General features: G+C 37.5%; 2 protein-coding genes across 2 annotated transcripts; one reads left to right on the plus strand and one right to left on the minus strand.

Annotated features, from left to right (window-relative positions):
- Positions 1-2,093: 2,093 nt before the first annotated feature.
- On the minus strand, positions 2,094-4,288 carry LOC127137446 (uncharacterized). The gene is made up of 3 exons (XM_051063906.1): positions 3,365-4,288; positions 2,491-2,562; positions 2,094-2,099 (listed from the first exon to the last, which is right to left on the minus strand). The coding sequence occupies exons 1-3, from the start codon at positions 4,286-4,288 to the stop codon at positions 2,094-2,096; spliced, it is 1,002 nt and encodes a 333-aa protein (XP_050919863.1).
- Positions 4,289-22,009: 17,721 nt separating this feature from the next.
- On the plus strand, positions 22,010-22,738 carry LOC127137447 (uncharacterized). Its single transcript, XM_051063907.1, has 2 exons — positions 22,010-22,448; positions 22,608-22,738. The coding sequence occupies exons 1-2, from the start codon at positions 22,010-22,012 to the stop codon at positions 22,736-22,738; spliced, it is 570 nt and encodes a 189-aa protein (XP_050919864.1).
- The last annotated feature ends 345 nt before the right edge of the window (positions 22,739-23,083 follow it).

Consider the following 23,083-nt stretch of genomic DNA (forward strand, 5'->3'; position numbering starts at 1 on the left):
CGTCACATCCAATTTATTTTTATAATAAACTTGCAACACTTGATCCAACGTCAACGCATTGATGCAAAACCCTTTTTCTTAATAAAAGTTGAAAGACAAAGGACCAAGAGACGCACATCTTTTCATACCCCTTGATGGTCGAGCATTTGGTGCACACTGGATTCAAAACACTTATTAGTCTTTCAAAATAAAAACACGTTAAACGAACTTGGAATAAGGGGACAATGTGACCACATCCATGCATACCCCAAGTAAATGCACGCTAGATGCACACGTCTACTCAAATGTTTACTAACCTTCTGCAAAGATCAAATCATTATGATAAAAGAAACTTAACCAATCAAACTTGTTTTCCTCCCTTGTGCGACCATGAAAACATTTTCATAAACGAGTATTCTTTATCCATATTCGACGTGAAACAAGTAAAGGATTAATCACTCGATATGTCTAAAGGATCACTCCTTAAAAGCAACCAACCCATTAGTTATCTTTTAGCAGAACTACATAACCTTGAGTTCTCCATATCACTTGAGATATGTATGAGCAAGATTGAGAAATCTTGTCAGACATCCCTTTAATAAAATTATTTTTCTTTTCTTTTTCCTCACTCGTTAGGTAGATGATCGCAAACTAATATCATGTTATCACTCTTACACAAAACTAAGTAAATGGGTCCCGTTGAGTACAACAAATGTGAGAGGTGCTAATACCTTCCACTTGCATAACTGAAATTCTGGTATCAGATATAAGATGTCGAAGGTAATGTTACGACACTGATATCTGCTAATACACAATGGATAAAATAAACAGAATGGTAAAGCGAATAACACAAGCAATTGTTAACCCAGTTCGGTGCAACTCACCTACGTCTGGGGGCTACCAAGCCAGGAAGGAAATCCACTATAATAGAATTAGTTCAAAGACTATCCGTACACTTCACCAAGTTACAGTCTTTCTCACCTAATCTCTACCCGTGCAATTTCTACCTAAGCACTCTTAGATATGAGAACCCCCTCACTTCCCTTACAATCACACACCCGTGATTTTAAACAACAATCCCTTGTGAAAAGAAAATACTTTTCAATTACAAACTCTTGATTTTACTTCACAGTTTCAATCAAGAACACACACTCTTGATCTTGCTTCAAAGCTTTGATCAAGAAGACAAATCAGTCCAATTCAATCATCAATGGATGACTTGAATGACCTACAGACACAAACCCTAGCCCTCTCTCTAAATTTCGCTCAGTATTGGTTGTGTGTACAAATAGGTTTTCTGAGTCCCTTTTTATAGAAACATTGGACATCTTGAAAACCCTTAATATATTTTCCAATCAAATCTTTTTATAACAGCTGTAAAGATCTTCCTGGAAAATAAACAAATCTGGTTGAAATCCTTGATAGAACGCGCCAGCTAGCCATATCTTCAATCAACCAATGATTGCCATTAATTGTGCAATCACAAAACACCAGACATTCATATTGAATGTTCTGTGTAGAGGATGTCATGACATCGGGTCTGACATCTGGAAAAATCCTGCATAATCCAGTTTCCTTTTATAGCAGGTACATCCATATCAGATACCATGACATTGTGTATGTCATCTGAAACAATCCTGCATGAACATGTCTTCCATTTAAGCTCCAGCAGGTACATCCAATATCAGAAGCCTTAACATTGTAAGTGGCATTCTGAAACAATCCTGCATGCACATGTTCTTGAACTCCAGCAGGTACATAGGATATCTTATGTTAAGACATCACACATGACATCTTGTGAACACTATTTGTTTTACCAAAATTGCTGCCAACACTTAGAATCAACAAACTCCCCCTTTGGCAAATTTTGGCTAAAACATATATCTGTTTTTTTTTTGTTCACAAGGCAAACTATCAGCAGTTAAACCACATACCAGTAGTTTAATCAGCAACAGAAGTAAAAAAACAATTACTAGCTATGGCTACTAGTAATACACACATGCACAAGGGTACTTCTCCTCCCCCTAAATCCGTGCAACAATCAGAATTACTAGTTATGGATGCAACTAGTAAGACACACAAATGCACAATACACCAGGGTACTTCTTCTCCCCCTAAATCTGCGCATTCATAAAAAAACAGCTACTGTAACTCCAACACCTGTACCAGCCAGAATGTCATACTGACATCTGCTTCAACATCAGCACCTGTGCACCATATCAATAATAGCTGTACTTCTGATCAGCCACATCCAACTTCCATATCAAGCACTTCTCCCCCTTTTTAGTCAAAATTGACCAAAGGTGACCAATCAGACAAAATAAATGTCTATTAGTCTAGCAGAGAAAGTTAAAACTGATGTTATAACATTAAGAATGTTAAAACAAAAATTCAGGAAGTACACAACATCATTATACACAGCAGACAGCTGAGATAATGAACAAATCCAAGGAACTCATTAAGAGCCCTAAATATTACATAACAGGCATCAAGAGGACTGCCACAAATTACAAAAACAAACAAGACAACAGCTTTCCAAACAGCAGCCCAGCTTCCACCACACCTTCCAGCACCCCTCCAAGTCTTCAATACAGTCAAGGACAATTAATCAGAAGAAGAAGAATCATCTTCACCTTCATCTTCATCTTCAGCTACACCTTCAGAGTCTTCTGAGCTTTCAGAACTGGATTGGGAACTTGCATTTGAGTCCTTTCCAGCTTTTTCTATATCTTCCCTTTCCAGGCTACAGATGAGAACTTTCTAAAGCTTCTTTTCTGGCCTTGGCCACCCTTATACCATTGTCCAATTCTTTGCAGGTTTCTTTTAGTTGGTGAATCAGGCTTCCTTTAGATGCAGACTCCCTTCTGGCAGATGTCATGACATCATTGACATGACTTTCCTCGAACAACTTGTAATGGACGGACAAAGGGGATTTTCTCCTGCTAGGGATGTCACTTGTGCTCAGAATCCCTGGTTGTTGGCTCAGGATAATGCCACAAATAAGGGAGGGGAAGGCAATGGGTAACTTCACAGCATTTGTAGAAGTATGTCTAATGGTTTGTTCAAATATGAACTTGCCAAAATCATAGTTAACCCTTGTTCCAATAGCATGAATGATTCTCCCAAGATTGATGGATATAGTAGAGGCATGATTAGTAGGAATCCAATTAGCTGAGCCAATCTTGTGTAAGATGGCATATTTAACACTGAGTTTTCCAACTGATAAGTGACTTCTACTAGGCCATTCCTTAACTTGGCCAGCTGTGATAGCCCTACAGACCTCATTGTGTGTGGTTTCTAGGTCTACTCCTCCATCCATTCCTCTTCCTAGGAACTTGTTGATGACACTTGGTGAGAATTTTACACATTTGCCTCTTACAAATACCTTGAAAAACTCCCTGCTGTTCTTATCATGAATATCTTCAGGGATATTAACAATAAACTCTTTAACCAGCCCCTCATAGCACTGGGGTAGAGTTACCACAGTCTTCATGAGTCCAACATTCTTGATCAGCTCAATAACCTCCTTTACTTCCACAACTTCTTGTCCAAGTTCTCTTTCAATGGCTACTCTTCTCTGAATGACATATTTCCACTTTGCTGCTCCATCTTCCAAATGAAAGGAGATATTGTCTAGATGGATAGCAGCAGCCTTGCCAGGGGATTTCTGAACAGCCTGCCTTTTTGCAGGTGAGATGTCTGGGACATCGTCTTTAACATCCTCCTCAGAATCAGAGCTGTGTCTATCTTTTCTTTTTCCAACCTCAACCTTGCTCCAGGGTTTTGAGGGTCCTACTCCTGCAGTCTTTTTCACTCTAGCAACTCTCATTTTAGCTATACTTTTCCCTTTCTTAGTTCTCAGTTTCTCAGCTACGCTAGGTTTAACCAGATGAACCAAAGGATCATCTTCTCCTTCAGTGCTTTCTTTCTCTAGATCAATAATATTTTCTTGAGGCACATTTTGTTTCTTGCTAGGTAGGGTTTTACCTAGAGAGCAAAGCCCTTCAGCAACCACCTTTTTTTCTGATCTAGATGAATCATCATCTTTATCAGCATGGGGTTCTCTCTCAGGAGAGGGATCCCTTCTGGACAGAGGGGTGGATACCCCTTCAACTTTATGTCCTTCACTCAGTATTCTAGTAACCAGTCTCCTTATAGCGCGATCAGTGTAATACATGTCTTTAGGAAGAGAGGAGTTACCAGAGGTATTACCTTGCTTATCTCCATCACTGGATGGGGTACCTGTGGTGTCGCCCGGTATCATGCACAGAGGAGTGACGTCCATTACGTCTTCATCTACAAACTCCATGGATGAAGTCTTTGCATGTTGGGAGGATTTGGAACCAGATGACGATGGATGTTGACACATGTTGTAGGACGTTTGAGGAAGGTTTCTTTGCCCTAGCTGAGCTTTTCTTAGAAGATGAAAGGAAATGGCAGTTGCTGAGTTTAGGTAGCGTGTGCTAAGGGAATAAATACTGTTTTCAAAGCTTGGGAATGATTTATCATTAATGTGACTCTTTCTTTTAAAAGGGCAGACATTATTTTTATTTCTTTTTAATTGCCATAATTTCTCTAGAATCCAAATCCCTAATTTCCCTTCCTCATGTTCAATTTTACCCAAATTCCTTGCAAGCTTGTCTGCTAGTTATAGGCCAAACTCTTGACTTCTGAGTTTGTATTTCACAAGTTTCCAAATGGAGTGACAATCGCTAGAACAATATTTTATCCATCTGTGTTGAATCTGATTTTTGGCCCTTGCTTCAGCGTTTAGGAAGTCATAATACAATGTTATGACATCATGTATAACATTGTCTGCAAACAGTAATAGGTTCATCTAACCCAGTTGAGCCCAACTGCTATCATCTTCTATACCTTTCACAGGTGTCACCCAAATCTTCTCCATATTGTCCTTGGCCTTTTTGCACAGAGTCCTTTGTGGCTTAGTCACAATAGTTCCATTCTCTCCGTGACTGGTCAAATGTCCACCTGTTTGGTCTACCCTCTCAGTTTTTTGAGCCATCATAGCCTTTTCTCCTCTGGACTTCTGGTGTGACATCTTTGTGTGACATTTTCCCCAGCCTTGTTTTTCATCACTCTTGAGAGCACCTGTACTGACCCAATACTTTAAGGGACAATCCAATTGAGAGCTCCATATGTAGCAATTGTCTTGGTTCCTGATTCCTCTCATAATTACTTCACTCTTTATGTCAAGGATTAGACATTCAGTTTTGGTGAAGTTAACATTCAGACCTTGATCACATAGTTGGCTAATGCTTATGAGGTTTGCAGTTAGTTTTTTGACTAGTAGTACCTTGTCAAGTCTAGGTACTCCAAGGCAATCAAGTTTACCTGTTCCCTTGACTTCACCTTTTGCTCTATCTCCAAAGGTTACATGACTTATAGTTTGTTGGTGCAGATCAGTTAGCAGGTCTTGGTTTCCAGTCATGTGTCTGGAGCATCCACTGTCAAGGTACCATTCTTCTTTGGCTGAGATTCTGAGGGTACTGTGAGCTATCAAACTTTTGACATTAGTCTTAGGGACCCATTGCTTTTTGATGATAGGCATGTGATGTTTGGGTCTGAATTGATGGTGATCCTGATGATGAGCAGTCCTAGGATAGCCATACAGTTTATAGCAGAATGGATTTAGAAGACCAATTTTCCCACAGTAATGGCATCTCCATCTTTGGTGTTTTCCTTTCATCTGTTTTCTCCTTTGGTGCTGTGACATATTATGTGACATCACAGGTTTTTGAATGCACTTAAATTTGGCTTGAGGTTTGACACCAGTGTCACTGCTCTCAGGTTTTGAGTTATTATACCCAATGCCAGATTTGTCTCCTGTTATTTGTCCAGTTTGAAGAATCTTGTCTAAGGAGTCAGACCCATTGCTTAACATTCTTACATACTTGGTCATCTCTTCTAATTTAGAATTTTGAAACATGACTTCAGTCTTCAATTTTGAGATGATTTTTGCATGGTCTTCCTTCTCACTTTCCAGCTGTGCTATCTTCTATTTTTCAACTTGAGGATTTTTTTCTAGCTTGACATTCAGAACCACTACTTCTGTTTGTAACTTGGAGGTGGTTTCTAAGTATTCTATCTTCTCGTTCTCAAGTTGAGTAATTTCCTTCTTCTAGCTATCAACCTGTTTGCACAGCTCTACACTTTTGTGACACAACTTTCTGTAGGTAGATGCCAATTCTTCAAAGGTTACTTCATCATCACTTGAGTCTTCATCAGACCCCCATCTTCCTGTCAGAGCAGTCACAATATTTGCAGCCTCTTCAGTATCACTCTCATCAGACCATGTGGCAACAAGACTCATCTTCTGTTTCTTGAGGTAGGTTCCACATTCAGTCCTGATGTGTCCATACCCATCACATTCATAGCACTGAACCTTTTTTTTCTTCTTTGAGATTCTCATCTGCTATTGCTTTTCTTCCAGCATTGTTGGATTTACTGATGTCAGATGAGATGTTCTTGACATTTGCCTTTGATCTTACATCCATCTTTTTCAACAGTTTATTGAACTGTCTTCCCAACATAGCTACTTCATTGATAAGATCTTCATTACCCTCCTTACTCTTATCCTCTTCTGTGTTTGACATGAATGCAATGCTCTTTGTTTTCCTTTCAACACTATCATTCAACCCTAACTCAAATGTTTGGAGGGAACCAATTAGCTCATCTACCCTCATGTTGGAGATGTCTTGAGACTCTTCTATGGAAGTTACCTTCATTGCAAATCTCTTAGGGAGAGACCTGAGTGTTTTTCTCACCAACTTTTCATCTGTCATCTTCTCTACCAGGGCTCCTGAAGCATTAGCAATCTCAAGGATACTCATGTGAAATTCATGAATGTTTTCATCTTCTTTCATCCTTAAGTTTTCAAACTTGGAGGTGAGCAGTTCAAGTCTAGACATTTTTACCCTAGTGGTGCCTTCATGAGTGACCTTGAGAATATTCCAAGCTTCTTTGGCCACTTCACAGTGATTTACCAGCCTGAAAATATTCTTGTCTACCCCATTGAATATTGCATTCAAGGCTTTAGAGTTTCCAAGAGCAAGATCATCCTCCTCCTTGGACCATTGTTCTTCAGGCTTCTTCTCAGTGGTGGCTACTCCTTCTTTAGTAATGACAGGATGCACCCAACCTGTTAGCACTGCTTTCCAAGCCTTGTTATCAAGAGATTTCAGAAACGCTACCATTCTAGGTTTCCAATAGTCATAGTTAGAACCATCCAAAATTGGTGGCCTATGAACAGATCCTCCATCTCTCTCCATTGTACCAGAAAGTGTTGCCCCTAGATCTCACCCAGAACCAGAGCAGGATGCCTGCTCTGATACCAATTGAAATTCTGGTATCAGATATAAGATGTCGAAGGTAATGTTACGACACTGATATCTGCTAATACACAATGGATAAAATAAACAGAATGGTAAAGCGAATAACACAAGCAATTGTTAACCCAGTTCGGTGCAACTCACCTACGTCTGGGGGCTACCAAGCCAGGAAGGAAATCCACTATAATAGAATTAGTTCAAAGACTATCCGTACACTTCACCAAGTTACAGTCTTTCTCACCTAATCTCTACCCGTGCAATTTCTACCTAAGCACTCTTAGATATGAGAACCCACTCACTTCCCTTACAATCACACACCCGTGATTTTAAACAACAATCCCTTGTGAAAAGAAAATACTTTTCAATTACAAACTCTTGATTTTACTTCACAGTTTCAATCAAGAACACACACTCTTGATCTTGCTTCAAAGCTTTGATCAAGAAGACAAATCAGTCCAATTCAATCATCAATGGATGACTTGAATGACCTACAGACACAAACCCTAGCTCTCTCTCTAAATTTCGCTCAGTATTGGTTGTGTGTACAAACAGGTTTTCTGAGTCCCTTTTTATAGAAACATTGGACATCTTGAAAACCCTAAATATATTTTCCAATCAAATCTTTTTATAACAGCTGTAAAGATCTTCCTGGAAAATAAACAAATCTGGTTGAAATCTTTGATAGAACGCGCCAGCTAGCCATATCTTCAATCAACCAATGATTGCCATTAATTGTGCAATCACAAAACACCAGATATTCATACTGAATGTTCTGTGTAGAGGATGTCATGACATCGGGTCTGACATCTGGAAAAATCCTGCATAATCCAGTTTCCTTTTATAGCAGGTACAACCATATCATATACCATGACATTGTGTATGTCATCTGAAACAATCCTGCATGAACATGTCTTCCATTTAAGCTCCAGCAGGTACATCCAATATCAGAAGCCTTAACATTGTAAGTGGCATTCTAAAACAATCCTGCATGCACATGTTCTTGAACTCCAGTAGGTACATAGGATATCTTATGTTAAGACATCACACATGACATCTTGTGAACACTCTTTGTTTTACCAAAATTGCTGCCAACACTTAGAATCAACAATAACCGATTCCCGAATCCAATTTGGTTACGACGACCACTTCTTTTTGTTTTTCGTGGTTTTTATCGATATTTTCCCTTTCTGTAACACCCTAAACTTTCCCCGTGTAAATTTAAAATATTTACCAAAGTAAAACAATTCAACATGAAATTTAGGAGGCTACACTATAACATACAATCAACCTACTCAATCGAAAAGACATGTAACACTTGACAGTATTAAAATAGTTGTAATAACTATATGTCTGAATGTTAACTTTTATTAATTAGCAGCGGAACATCAGTAAAAATTTGTTAACTCAACATATCCAACATCAACATAACATGTCATTATAAGAAATGTTAAAACATAACGAAAGACACAACGTTCCAAATTCCCCGGTCTTACGCATCAGAGCAGACACCGACACTAAAATAAAAAGGAAGTCTTCATCTTCCACTCACATCTGAGCTCTTGCTACGGATTATCTACATGTTATCCACGTGGAGGCAATATTCAAACAGAAGGGTGAGATATCATAATTATATAAAGGAAAGTATGATAATAAGTAAGCATCAGATTATCACATGTTCATCACCCATTCCACAACATAATTCCACATAATCCACACAACAACTATCTACACATAATAGCAACATCATAACTATCTAACATAATAACAACATAATAAACCATCCAACATAATAACAAATGCAACTAATGTACAATGCAATGAGACCCAATAACTCAACTCAATGCATATGGTACCAATACATGAACACTCAGGTTCACCACTTTGATCCTCACCTCCTAGGATAAAGCTATCAATTTGTTACCATCACCTCCGATAATGACTCACTGATTCCATCACCTCCGAAATTAGCTATCGGCCCAATCCACATAATGAGATTTAAGGCTCACCAACAACGAACCATTTGTCCAACAACATGAGTGTGTGCAACATATTATATACATGCAACAACAACATCATGCATAATGACCCACCACCATAGTCAATGTACACTGCTAATATTGGTCATCATGCATCAAACACATGTTATACATCTCAACAACATCAACATACAACTTAACAAGAAAAAAAATGCATTGAAGGTTACATCACACCACTACATAAATATTACAATGCATTTCAACACGATCATACAGAAAAATATTCATTTTCAGGTAGTGAAACCAATTTTAAATGAGAGTACACGCTCTCAGCTTTCCAACGCTTTGAACGTCACTCGAATCGGACATTCAGAACAAAGGTTATGAATTTTTAAAGTTCTAACAAAAATGCTCCTAGTGTAACCGGTTACCCTAAAACCAGTAACCGGTTACACTACACCCTGTAGCGCAACCCACACTTCCAACACACACAGTAACCGGTTACACCCCCTTTTTCCATCCGTTGCATAGTCTCTATTTTATAGGGTAACCAGTTACCCAAAAACCGGTAACCAGTTACACCCCCCCAATTTTTACCCAGAAACGTGTTTTAAGTAGTGTAACCGGTTACTCCATTTCTAGCAATCGATTACACTATTGCAATATCACTTTTCGATAACTTTTTCAAAATGAAAATCACTTAAAATTCATCCCCAAACCCCATTTTTCTTACAAATCATTTATACCACATTTTAACACGAAAAAACACTTTTCCAAAGTTCAAAACCCCAACTTATTTACACCGAAAATATTCATAACTCAGTTTCGACTTTGACCTGAAACAACATTAATCACACAACATTGACATCATACAATCCAATCAAATTTTATGATTCCAACAACAATTGTAACAATTCATCATTCCAACATCAGTCACAACATCATCATACCACATATACCCAATTTAACAAGTAATTAATTAGTTCAACAATAACCAATTAGCACAATGATCATGAATATAGAGAAGAAAAGCACAAAACCTACATGGCATAATCTACCCACCATCATTATGTTAACCCTTAGATAATCATAACCGCACCCTCACCTTAGAGTTTCTAGCAATTGATTCTTTGACCTTCAATAATGGTGATTTCTCCTCTTGAGCCCTAGCCTCTTCTTCTCCCTTTCCCAATTTCTTCTCCTTTCTCCCAATTATTACGTGTTCTCTGTTTCTATCTCACTATCCCCTTTTCTATTTTTATTATAACTCTTATTATTATTACTAATCCCACTAAATAGAGTAATAACAAATAATAATACCTCTAATTATTTAATCTAAATAATAATCACCTTTTATTGTTTTATTAACTTATTACTATTATCACTAATTTTCCCCTATTAAATAATAATAATAATAACCCACTCAATTAACTAATTGAATTAGTATTCAACTAATATTAACTAATTAACTAAGTAATAACTAATATAATTAATTAGTTTTACTCACCACACCACCATTTCCACACTTTTGCTCACACACACCCCAATACATTAATTTATATAATTCTAAGGCAAACTACCCCACACCAAGGGTAATACAACACATCAAAACACCAATCAACACAACCACAACTATCACGTAATTAAATTACAAAAAATAATTTGAATAAAATCGGGGCGTTACAACTCTCCCCCACTTAGAATATTTTCGTCCTCGAAGTTTACCTGAGACGAACAACTCTGGATATGACTCTCACATCCTGCTTTCCAACTCCCAAGTCATATTTCCTCCGACAACGCCTCCCCGTACTACCTTCACGAGAGCAATCTCTTTGCCTCTTAACTGTTTCAATTCTCGATCATCAATCCTTATAGGAAGAGCCTAAACTGTAAGGTTATCCCTCACCTGAATATCATCCATCGGAATCACATACGGCGGATCCAGAACATACTTCCAAAGTTATTAAACATGGAATACAAGTTCTCTAATGACTGAATGATCCTCTCTGTCTGACCATCGGTCTGCGGATGATAAGTTAAACTCAACTTAGCTTCGAACCCAAAGCTTCCTGCAAACTCTCCCAAAATCTAGAAGTGAACCTCAGACTCTATCCGACACAATACTCGATGAAACTCCATGCAACTTCATAATCACACGAATATATGACTCTGCCAACTTCTGCATAGAAAAACTGATGTTAATCAGAATAAAATGGGCCGACTTTGTCAGTCTATCAATAATCCCCCAAATGGCATCATGCCCTCTTAGAGTATTCGGCAACTCCGTCATAAAATCCATAGAATTTCTATCCCATTTCCATTCTTGAATATCCAATGGTTGCATCAACCCTACAGGTTTCTCATGTTTAACCTTTGACTTTTTACAAGTTAAACAAGCATAAACAAAATGAGCCACATCTCGCTTTATTCCAGACCACCAAAAGATCTTCTTCAGATCCTGATACATCTTAGTATCTCCTGGATGAATACTCAAGCTACTTTGATGACTTTCTTCTAAAATCATCTTCTTTAACTCAACTTTGTTAGGAATACAAATTCTACCTCTGAACCTCAACACACCTTGATCATCCACTTTGAAATCATTACTTTCAGTCTAATTACTTCCAATCATCAAGTCCACCAACTTCACATCTAACTTCTGACTCTCTTTAATGTTATTAAGAAAATCATTGTTCATCTTTAGCATACCCAACATCACACTATGTGGTGTTAACTCACATACCAAACTCATGTCTTTGAACTGTTCAATCATTTCCAACTCTCTAACCATCATAACAGACATATGGAAAGACTTCCGACTTAAAGCATCAACCACGACATTCTCCATACCAGGATGATAATTTAAGCCAAAGTCATAATCCTTTAATAATTTCAACAATCTGCACAATCTTATATTTAATTCCACCTGATCAAACAAGTATTTCAAACTCTTATGATCACCAGACACTTCAAATTTGGAACCATAGAGATAATGCCTCCAAATTTTCACACGAACACCAACGCAGCCAAGTCCAAATCATGAGTAGGATAGTTTTTCTCATGGATCCTCAACTGTCGTGAAGCATAAGCCATAACCTTTCCATCTTGCATTAGAACACCATCTAAACCTAACAATGACACGTCGCAATACACCACAAATGGTTTATTCAGTTCAGGTAAAATCAAAACTGGAGTTGTAGTCAACCTTTTCTTCAGTTCTACGAAATTGTTCTCACAATGAACGTCCCACACAAACGGTTTACCTTTGTAGATCAACTGAGTTAACTGAAATGCCAACTTGGAAAAGCCTTCAATAAACCTGTGGTAATAACCAGCTAAGCTTAAAAAGCTTTTAATCTCTGTCACTGACTTCAGAGCCTCCCATTGTAGAAATGCATCTACCTTGGATGGAATCACAGTAATACCACCACCTAAAATAATATGACAAAGAAAGCTAACCTCTTTCAACCAGAATTCACATTTTGACAACTTAGCATAAAGCTTTTTCTCCTTCAACACTTGTAATACAACTTGCAAATTCTCAACATGTTCTTCTTCTGATTTAGAATAGATCAGAATGTCATCAATAAAAACCACAACAAAACAATCCAAGTAAGTATGAAATATACGATTCATGTACTCCATAAATACTCTAGGTGCATTAGAAACACCAAACGACATTACCAAATACTCATAGTGACCATATCGAGTTCAAAATATCATCTTCTATACATCTTCATCCTTCACTCTGATCTGGTGGTAACCTGACCTCAAATTGATTTTGCTAAACACACGTGCACCCACCAATTGGTCCATCAAGTCATATATTCTTGGAAGTGGATACTTGTTCTTAATTGTCACTTTATTTAACTGTCGATAATCCACACACAACCTCATGCTACCATCTTTCTTCTTTACCAACAATACCGGAGCTCCCCAAGACGACACACTTGGTCTCACAAATCTCTTCTCTAGAAGATCTTCTAATTATTTCTTCAACTCTTCTAACTCCGATGTAGACATCCTGTATGGTTCCATAGAAACAGGTCTGGTACCAGGGACAAGATCAATAGAAAACTCCACCTCTCTCTCTGGCGGTACATCTGAAATGTCATTTGGAAACACCTTTGGAAAATCCTGCACTACCTGCAATTCATTAATCACCGCCTGACTCTTAGCAGATAACATTGTGAACAACACAAACACCTGCTCTTCCTCTTCCAAAATCTCCTTCAACTCTCTAGTAGACAAGAAACTAGCTTCTTCCTTCTCACCAGGAGTAAGAAACCGCACCGACTTATTATAACAATTGATATGAACATGATTGAACTCTAACCAGTTCATCCCCAAGATAACATCAAGATTCTCCAATGGAAAAAAAATAAGATCAATGCCAAAATCTTTATCAAAGATTAACAAAGGAAAATATAAAAAAAACTGAAGTAGTAGTCACCAAACCCTTAGCAGGAGTTTCGATAACCATTTATCCATTCATAGAACACACAACAAGGCCTAGCCTTTTCACACAGTCAGTAGCAATACAATAATGAGTAACACTAGTATCAATAATAGTAATCAAAGGCGTATTATTAATATAACATATACCTCTGATCAACTTGTCATCACTGGAAGTCTGAGTCCCCGTCAAAGCAAACGCATTTCCTCCAGTTGAAGCTTGCTTAGGTTTCGGGCAGTGAGTGCTGATATGTCCTGGTTCACCATAGTTGTAGCAAGTCACCACATTCTCTTTGCAATCAGAAACCAGTTGTACAAACTTCCCATAATTGTAACACTTCTTCACATCACTCTTGCATTCACTGACACGATGACCAAACTCACCGCACCTATATCACTTAAGAGGAGTAGGAGAACCTCCCCCACTTGGCCTCTTACCATCAGCAACTATCTGTTTACCTTTATCAGTCGGAGCACTATATGGCTTCACACGGTTTAGATTCTGCTTTCCTCTTCTCTCTCCCAGCCCCTTGTAGTGAGCCAATCGAGCCTTACTATCGTCCTTATAAATTCTACAGTTGTTCACCAATTCTGGAAACCTCATGATATGTTGGTATCCAATCACCTACTTAATTTTAGGACGCGAACCATTCTCGAATTTGACACACTTTGAGAACTCAACAGTCGCCTCACTATAATAAGGGTAGAACTTAGTAAGTTCCAAAAATCTGGAAGCATACTCAATAACCTAAAAGTTACCCATAAGGGTAGAACCCAATTTTGACCCCGAAGATCCCTCATGTCATCTCATAAACTTGGCATTGGCATTGGGATCACACCTTGGTATCTTTCTCACCCATCATTCATTGGGTTTGAATTGGGGGATATCACCAAGCATATTTGATTGTATCATGCTTTATTTTCTTTGTTTTACTAACCAAAATCCAAAAATATGTCTAGTGTAGTTTTATTTCTATTGTAGGTAGTACGTGCATCCACCTATACCTCATCAAGCTCAGATCTAGGGTTTGAGACCCTCAATGCAAGGGATCAAGTTAGAAAAGGTCCAAATTGGTTCAAAGCATCATATATGGATCCCATTGTTCTTTATTTGTCATTTTGATCAAGCATTCACCAAGAGTTTGAAGCTTGTTTGTTAAGGAAGCCCTAATTCATCTGGATATCTTGTGTGCCTTCCTCAGCAAGTTTCTTCAAAATTGATCAAATATATAAAGGGATACTTCATTTTAATTCATAATAAGCATATATTATTCTCCACGATCCCCTAAGATCAAAGAAACTTCAAGTTTGCAAGTTAGTTTAAGGATGGTTGACTGGAGAAGTCAACTGGTCAAATCTAGGGTTCCCTAGATCCTATCTCCTACCATTTTTATCATATGAAAATGATTCCAAGATAAAAGTTACTCTTTATTATATTCCAAAAAAAATTCATGTTGGCATCAAGAGCTAATTTTGCCTGGAAAGTCATTTATGGTGAAAGATTATAGGTCATTTTGTTTGTGCCCCAGAAACAAGGTCAACTTCCAAGAACCATAAATTCTTCAATTTTTATGATATGAATATCATCCAAGTTTCATGATCAATTTCAATATGTCTTATAAAACTTGTATGCTTTGAGAAAGGCAAAATTCCACTTTCAAGGGCATGTTCCATGAGGAAACATTATAGGTTCATTTGGGTCATTATCATTGAATAAACAATTTTCCTCAACTTCTAAAATCCATAACTCTATCATGAAAACTCCAAATGGTGTCAAATTTGTGACCAAATTGAATATAATTGAAATATATACAACTTTTAAGAAGGAGCCAAAGTCATTTGAAGCTCATACCAAAAGTTATTCAAGGTGGAAAAGGGGTAACTTGAGTTTTAACTTAGAAAAGTTTCAAGTATGTTTGATTCCTCCAACTTCAAGGCCAAAATTCATCATGGTCCAAGCTTCAAATGGAAAACATCTCAACATCAAAATTGTTCCGCATGATGGTAGATTTACAAATAGTTAAAGATCTTTGCATTTGGATCAAAATTTAGGGACTTGCGCATGGTTCCTTTGCTTGGCCCAATTTGGCAACTTTTGAACTCAAAAGATAATCTCTTTTGCATGATTCCATGTTATGATCTCATCATCCATTATGCACGAATTTGGAGTGGATTACATCATTACTTCGGCGTAAGCACATGTCCATGCATCCATGCACACAACTTTCTCTTTTTGGATTCAAATTTGGATTGGTGTGAAAATGAATTGAAGATCCTATAAATACATGAGCATTGCATCAAAAATGAGGGAGAACCTTGCCCAAGCTCTACCCAACACCTTCATAACCTCCATTTAAATAACACCTTGAAGATTTCTTTGAAATCGAGTTTTAGTTCAAATTCTTTTTGTGAACTAAAACACCAAGGGTTCACATCTTTTTTTCATCTCAAACATCTCCTGCAAGCAAGAGGAAGCAAGGCCAAGTGAATTGGAATCGAGATCAAGCCTCATCACTGCAACCCGAAGGTGGAACTTATCAAACTTTAGCTCTTCGATTCTCTCTCATTTATCCACCGTTTTGCTTGATTTTTGGTTTCCTAAATCCCTACCAATATAGGAAATAAGATTGAGTTGCTTTGAGGTTGAATCGAAGCAACTCAGTTATGGAACCTCAATTTTCAATTCTGCATATCTTCGTATATAGTGATAATTGAAAAAGTTGGAGGTCAAATTCGAGATCATCATGATTTTCTCTTCAAAATAGTATATGATCCATGAATATTTGTGAACATTTGATCCTGACCAGTCCGACGAGGGTGACCGTAGCTAGGGATCTAGTGATGCGCTGGTTCAATCCAGACCATCTGATCCTTGGTCCGTGATCTAATCTTGGCCTCCCATTTTGATTACCATTTGTGCTGCACATTGACTTTGGAACATGGTGGACTTGATGCGTGTGGTCATCAGATCTGCCACCTCAATTAATGAGGGAGATCTGATGGCCCTTGTTTTTTTTATTAATCTGATTTTCTATTTTAATATTTTAAATAGCCTTTTCTCATTTAATTAATTATAAATCTAATTTAAATCCAAAAATATATGGGACTTTCACAAAAAAAATTCAAATAATTTCCACTTCCATTTTTTAAATTAAAATTATTTTTTGGATTGGATTCGATATTTTTTAGTGAATTTAATGATTTTTGACTTGTTTTTAATTAATTTTAAATCCTTCTGACTTTTCAAAAATGCCAAAAAAATAGTCTAAGGTCCTTTGACCTTGTTTGACCTATGATAAATCCCTTGGCCATTTATTTGGTGATTTGAAGGGTTTTGTGGGTTTTTCCCCTTTTAAAAATTATTTTTCTTCATTTAAAAATTGAATTTAATTTGTTTAATTGTTTTAAAATTTTGTTGAGTCATTGATTGACTTTGTGTTGACTCATCTTTTGTTTGGCCTTGATCTTGGTTGAACTGGACTTCAATTTGATCAATACTATTGGATTTAGGGGGTTGATGAAGTTTGAACTTCATCCCTAAAGATGAATGGATAGTATTGATCAAATAAGGTTTATCCCTTGATCAATTTGCGATTCTTTTTCACGTCATCTCTTATCCTTCATCTCAATTATTTCCCAATCCATCCATGGCCAATGACTTCTCACCAGATCAAATGCTAGTTGATTCATCAATGACCTTGTGTTAGATGAATCAACATGAGCTTGATTGTGATAGGTCCATCCCATTTTATTTTTGTGTGGTATGCTTTAGGAACTTGGTTCTCTGTATCTCGGGTCTAGCATGCATTAACACTAATATTATTATTGCTCGGCCTTAGATAGTTGTGACTTCTACATAAGTCCAATTACGATTGCTTAACATAGAACTAAATTTGTCCCGAAGGAATACCATTTTTGTAAGTGAGATTGTAAGTCTCCCATTCACCATGGCTTTGTGTGGAGATTTGATCTATTTTCCATTTATGAGAGCTAGTGGCATACTTGTTGATTTTATCCAAGTTGGAGCCCTTCTCATGAATGGTGTCTAGGTTCAATCTTCATGCTTATGAGTGGATGGTTGAGTGTTCTCCAAAAAATGACTTGAACAATTTCCAATTCCACTAACATTCACTAAAATTTATTTTTATTGACTTTATTTTTAATGTCATTTACTTTAATGCAATTTATATTCTTGCAATTTATCATTCATTATCATTTACATTTCATGCAAGTTGTTTATGTTTCAATCATCTTCACTTTGCTCACTTGAGCCATATTTTGGGCTTGTATTATATTGTGTGCTTGTGACTTTGTTTTTTATGTGGTCTTAGGACCTTAAAATACTTAATAACATCAAAAACTATAAAAAATACATTGGTGGACTATTGGACCCCTGTCTGAGACTTGATATGAACCCTTGATCTTATAGTAGGCAACATCCCTGAGCTATGGAGATTCTTGGCCAATGCCATTATTTTGAGACCTTTTCTTGGCGAATGCTATTGATCTGATAAAAGCCTTGAGAGATTCCTTTGATTCATCTTTTATACTTATTCTCTCTTGTATGAGTTGTTATATCGGTTTATTGATATCATCTGATGTTTTCTCTTTGAGTATGTTTCAAGGGATATTTCATCTGATACATCTAAAAAGACCTTGAAGACTGCTTGCTTTTGGAGTGCTTACTTGGATATTTGGTTATCTATATTTGACACCATTTGATCCTCTCATTAATTGCTTGGATGATTATGCTTGTTGCTTACTCATTAGTCCAAAGGATATGGGTTTCTATCTGACAATATTATCTTGTGGATGCTTCCCATTGGTTAGATCTTTTCAACTCTAAACTTTAAAACTTTTTCTAGGATAGTCCCTTCATCTCCTCCTTTCCTTCTTAAATTTCAAAATACCTCCCTCATTTCAAAACCTTCTTTGTTTGTGTTTTCAACTTAGACTTGTTTTAATGAGTAGAAACTTTGGCCTTATGCCATTGATTTTTCAAAATATTTCTTAATCAAACTTGTGAATAAACTTAATCATATTGACCTTATTTTCAAAAAGACAAAAATAACCAATGACCTCATCTAATCATTTTGGCCACTTTGTGCCTTTTATTTTAAACTTTTCAAAAGGGAGCATTTATATTTGAGTTATCTTTGGTTGAGATATAATTCTCCCATTCCATGATATATTGATTATAAGTCTTTCCATTTATTAGGGGTTAGTGGCATACTTGTTGATTGAATCCAAGTTGGAGCCCTCCTTCTTAAATGTTGTAAAGCACTCATTATTGGTGGATGTTTGATTGAGCATTCTCCCATTGATAACAAAAGATCTTTAAGCTTTTGTTAAAATCAATCCACCAATCTTTGAAATTTTTACCACGAACTACGAGGTTTTGATCCCTCATTTTTATGTTGGTACGTAGGCAAAAGATCGAAGGTCCTGTCAAACACAAAAATTGTAAATAATGAATTCTTTTCTCATCCCCCACTCTATTTTTTAGCAAACATCTTTTCAACTAAAACACTTGCACACAAAAAAGGGCTCCCTAGGAGTACCTAGGACACTTTGGGTGCTAATACCTTCCCTCTGTGTAACCAACCCCCTTACCTGTAATCTTTGACATTTTATTAGTTTTGATTTGAAAACTTCTTATCTTTGGGTTTTGTTCATACTTTTTTCCCTTTTCCTTTGGAAACAATAAAAGCGTGGTGGCGACTCTGGTTTTATTGACATTGAGTGAAATTAAGATAGGAGGATAGTATAATCATGTTCGACTCGTGTGGAGTAGTCCTTAATCAGTTGGCTTGAGACCCATATACTCAACGGAGACCCCTTTAGAATTATTGATGTCACACGAGTAAGTCGTGGATAGGCATTACTTTTTCCGACTTGGGAGTCCGGGAAGATGAGGATCGTAGAACATTTAACCCAACTTGGCCCATTTAGTACATAGTGCAGAGACTGTTCAAGTGTAGACTTGATAATAGTTGTTACGCGATACTACACTCAGACGAGTTTCTCTTGAGAATATTATGGGTTGATGAGTCAGTAATCCTAACTTATAGTATTCGGTAGATCGGATCACGACTCTGGGAACTTTTTAGAACATGATATATAGATTTTTATCCTTAGTACACTCCTTTGGAATGGCTGTTAACCTGACTCCATGCTTGTGACTCACAACAAACCCTTTGATTCTCAATTGATCCAATCAGTTATTGTCAAAATCAATGGAACTTGGGTGTTGATAAGGTGAAAACCATAATCCACCAAAATGGATGATTGATCTTGATGATGACTTGATCTATCCCTTGACATTTTCTTGTGTTTTCCTTGTGTGTGATCCCTTGTGTGTGATTGTTGCATTCATGCATACATGCGCATCATAACATTCATCACAGAAAATAAATTTTTCAAGGAACTAAAGTCATATTTGCAAATATTTTTAGACCATGGATTGTGGACGAAGGAACACTAAGAAGTATAGTTTCAGTTGTCCCGACTTGAAAGAGCTAAGGAAGCTAGCATCCTTTGTAGTTGATCCCTTGGATTTAAAGAAACATCATAGGAAGCTTTTATCCATGCTATCTACCGAAGTGGTTGAAGGACTCTTGAGTGTCTTGGTCCAGTTTTATGATCCTCTTTATTGGTGCTTCACTTTTTCTGATTATCAGCTCATGCCTACATTAGAGGAATATGCTCATCTCTTGGGTATACCTGTATCTAATAAGGTGCCTTTCAATGGATTAAAGGAGATTCCGAGATCTCAAGTCATAGCTGATGCTCTTCATTTGAAGAAGTCTGAGATTGATGCTAATATGACGAAGAAAGGAGGGATTCATGGGTTGACTTATGAGTTTCTCATTGGTAGAGCTACTGCTTTTGCTCAAGATGGTAGCATGGACGCTTTTGAAGCCATCTTTGTCTTACTCATCTATGGTTTAGCTTTATTCCATAATATTGACAACTTTGTTGATGTTAACGCCACTAGAACATTCTTGATTGGGAATCCTGTTCCGACTTTGTTAGGTGACACGTATTTCTCTATGCATTTAAGGAATTCTAAGGGTGGAGGAACCTTTGTGTGTTTCATCCCTCTTCTGTACAAGTGGTTTCATTCGCACTTGCCTCAGACACCAGTCTTCTTGGAGAACAAGCAATGTCGACGATGGTCTCAGAGACTTATGTCTCTCACTAATGATGATATTGTTTGGTATGATTCTGCATTGAATGGCTTGGAGATTATTGACAGGTGTGGTGAGTTCTCTAATATTCCTCTTATTGGTACACAAGGAACAATCAACTACAACTCTGCTTTGGCTCATCGTCAACTTAGGTTCCCCTTGAAAGATAAACCTAATAACATTCGGTTAGAAGGTCCGTTCTATAAAGAGGGTAAAGATCCCCAAAATTTGAAGAGTAGAATGGTGCATGCTTGGTGTAATGTTCATACGAAGGGAAGAGTCGAGCTTGGTCCGTGCAATTGTGTAGCTTTTGAATTTTACACTAGTTGGGTGAAGAAGAGAGCTTTGGAGCTTAAGATGTCGTACGCATGCGAAAGACCTATGTCTATGGTTTTGGTTGAGCCATCAACTCTCCCTAACCAAGATGTAGAGTAGTTGGAAGACGCACTCGCCAAGATGAAGTAAGAGAGGGACCTATGGTAAGAATGGTTCCATACTTTGAATCATAAGCAAGTGGAGTTGCAGCTTAAGTTGAAAGACAAGGATGTACTCACTGAGATTCTTGAGGAACGTGCAGTGAAAAGACAGAGAGAGCCAGAGGATTTATTTTCCTCTAGTATTCCTTAGCCTTTTGGTGCTTGGAAGAAGATCGTCGATCAGCTCGTCATCGAGAAAGCTCAGATGAAGACTTCTTATCAGTCAAAGATCAGACGCATCCGAAGGAAGTATACTCCCTTGTCCAGTTCAGCTGATTCAGTTGCTAGGGATCCTTATGATGATACTTTCCTTCTCTTTTGTATTTGTATTTTTGGTTTCTGAAAAAATACTCAGTGTAATCCTTCCAAATTTATATGAATAAAAAGAGATTTTTATGGTCAATTCAAATGTTATTATTGATTATTATTAATTGAAATATTTGCAAGTAAGGCTTTATATGTTCCTTGAAAAATTAAAATAAAAACATTGCATTTCATGCATTATTTGCATAACAGGTTTCTTCGTCTTTGTATCAGACAAGCTGACTCATCAATACGATACTCGAGCTAATCGCCAAAGAAGAATGGATCATTTGGAACAAGAGAACCGAAAGCTCAAGAAAGAAGTTGTTAGACTCGCTGCTCTGATGGAGTCTGTCATTGCTGCTCAGAATCAACTATCTCCAACTCCTGCAACTCCTCAACAAAGGACTCTCATCTCTGAGATCGTCACAACGCCAGTGCCTATGATTCCAGCCAGCGAGTCTGCACTAGCTATACCTGTTGAGTTCTCGTGGGGAATGCCTCCGAACTTTATGCCTGAAGGTTATGCTCCAACTTTTGCTACTATGTTGACATCTATCTCGGTCATGTCTGTTCCTCCTCCTGTCATGCATACTTTACCTCGTGTTGAGGAAACCATTTATCATTTTGAACCGTCTGAGGGCCCTGACGTGTATGAGAAAATGGACGAAATGAAGGGCCAATTACTAGAGCTGAGAAAGGAATTAAAGACCCTGAGGGGTAAAGATTTGTTTGGAAAGAGTGTTATTGAGTTGTGCTTAGTGCCCAACGTGAAAATGCTTGTCAAATTCAAAATCCCTGACTTTGAGAAGTATAAGGGAAATACTTATCCTTTAAGCCATATTGTAATGTACACTCACAAGATGTATACTCATATAGATAATGATCAACTTCTCATCCGCTACTTTCAAGATAGCCTGACTGGTGTCGCGCTTCAGTGGTATATGGGTTTATACAGTGCTAGTCTCCGTACTTTCAATGACTTGGGTGAGGCCTTCGTAAAGAAATAAAAGTACAAGATAGATATGGTGCTAGATCACGGTAAGTTAAGGTCAATGTCTCAGAAGGATAAAGAGAAGCTCAAAGAGTACGCATAGAGGTGGAAAGAGCTTACTGCTCAAATAAGTCCCCCATTGGAGGAAAAGGAGATGAATAAGATATTCCTCAAAACCCTGAGTTCATTCTATTATGAACGTATGATTACTTGTCCTCCTAATGACTTCACCGAAATGGTGAACATGGGAGTGTGTTTAGAAAAGGGTGTCCGAGAGGGCCGTTTTCCTAAAGAAGAAGCATCTACGAGCAAGAAGTATGGTGGTAGTTTCTCCAAGAAAGAGGGGGAAACCAATGCAGTA

The sequence above is a fragment of the Lathyrus oleraceus genome, chromosome 4, assembly GCF_024323335.1.
Source record: "Lathyrus oleraceus cultivar Zhongwan6 chromosome 4, CAAS_Psat_ZW6_1.0, whole genome shotgun sequence".
Classification (NCBI taxonomy): Eukaryota; Viridiplantae; Streptophyta; class Magnoliopsida; order Fabales; family Fabaceae; genus Lathyrus; species Lathyrus oleraceus.

Coding starts and splice junctions, on each gene's coding strand:
- LOC127137447 (XM_051063907.1), top strand. CDS start 22,010: ATGGATCATTTGGAACAAGAGAACCGAAAGCTCAAGAAAGAAGTTGTT. Junction 22,449..22,607: donor GGAATTAAAGACCCTGAGGG/GTAAAGATTTGT, acceptor ATACTCATATAG/ATAATGATCAACTTCTCATC.
- LOC127137446 (XM_051063906.1), bottom strand. CDS start 4,288: ATGGAGTTTGTAGATGAAGACGTAATGGACGTCACTCCTCTGTGCATG. Junction 2,563..3,364: donor ACAGCAGGGAGTTTTTCAAG/GTATTTGTAAGA, acceptor ACTGTATTGAAG/ACTTGGAGGGGTGCTGGAAG.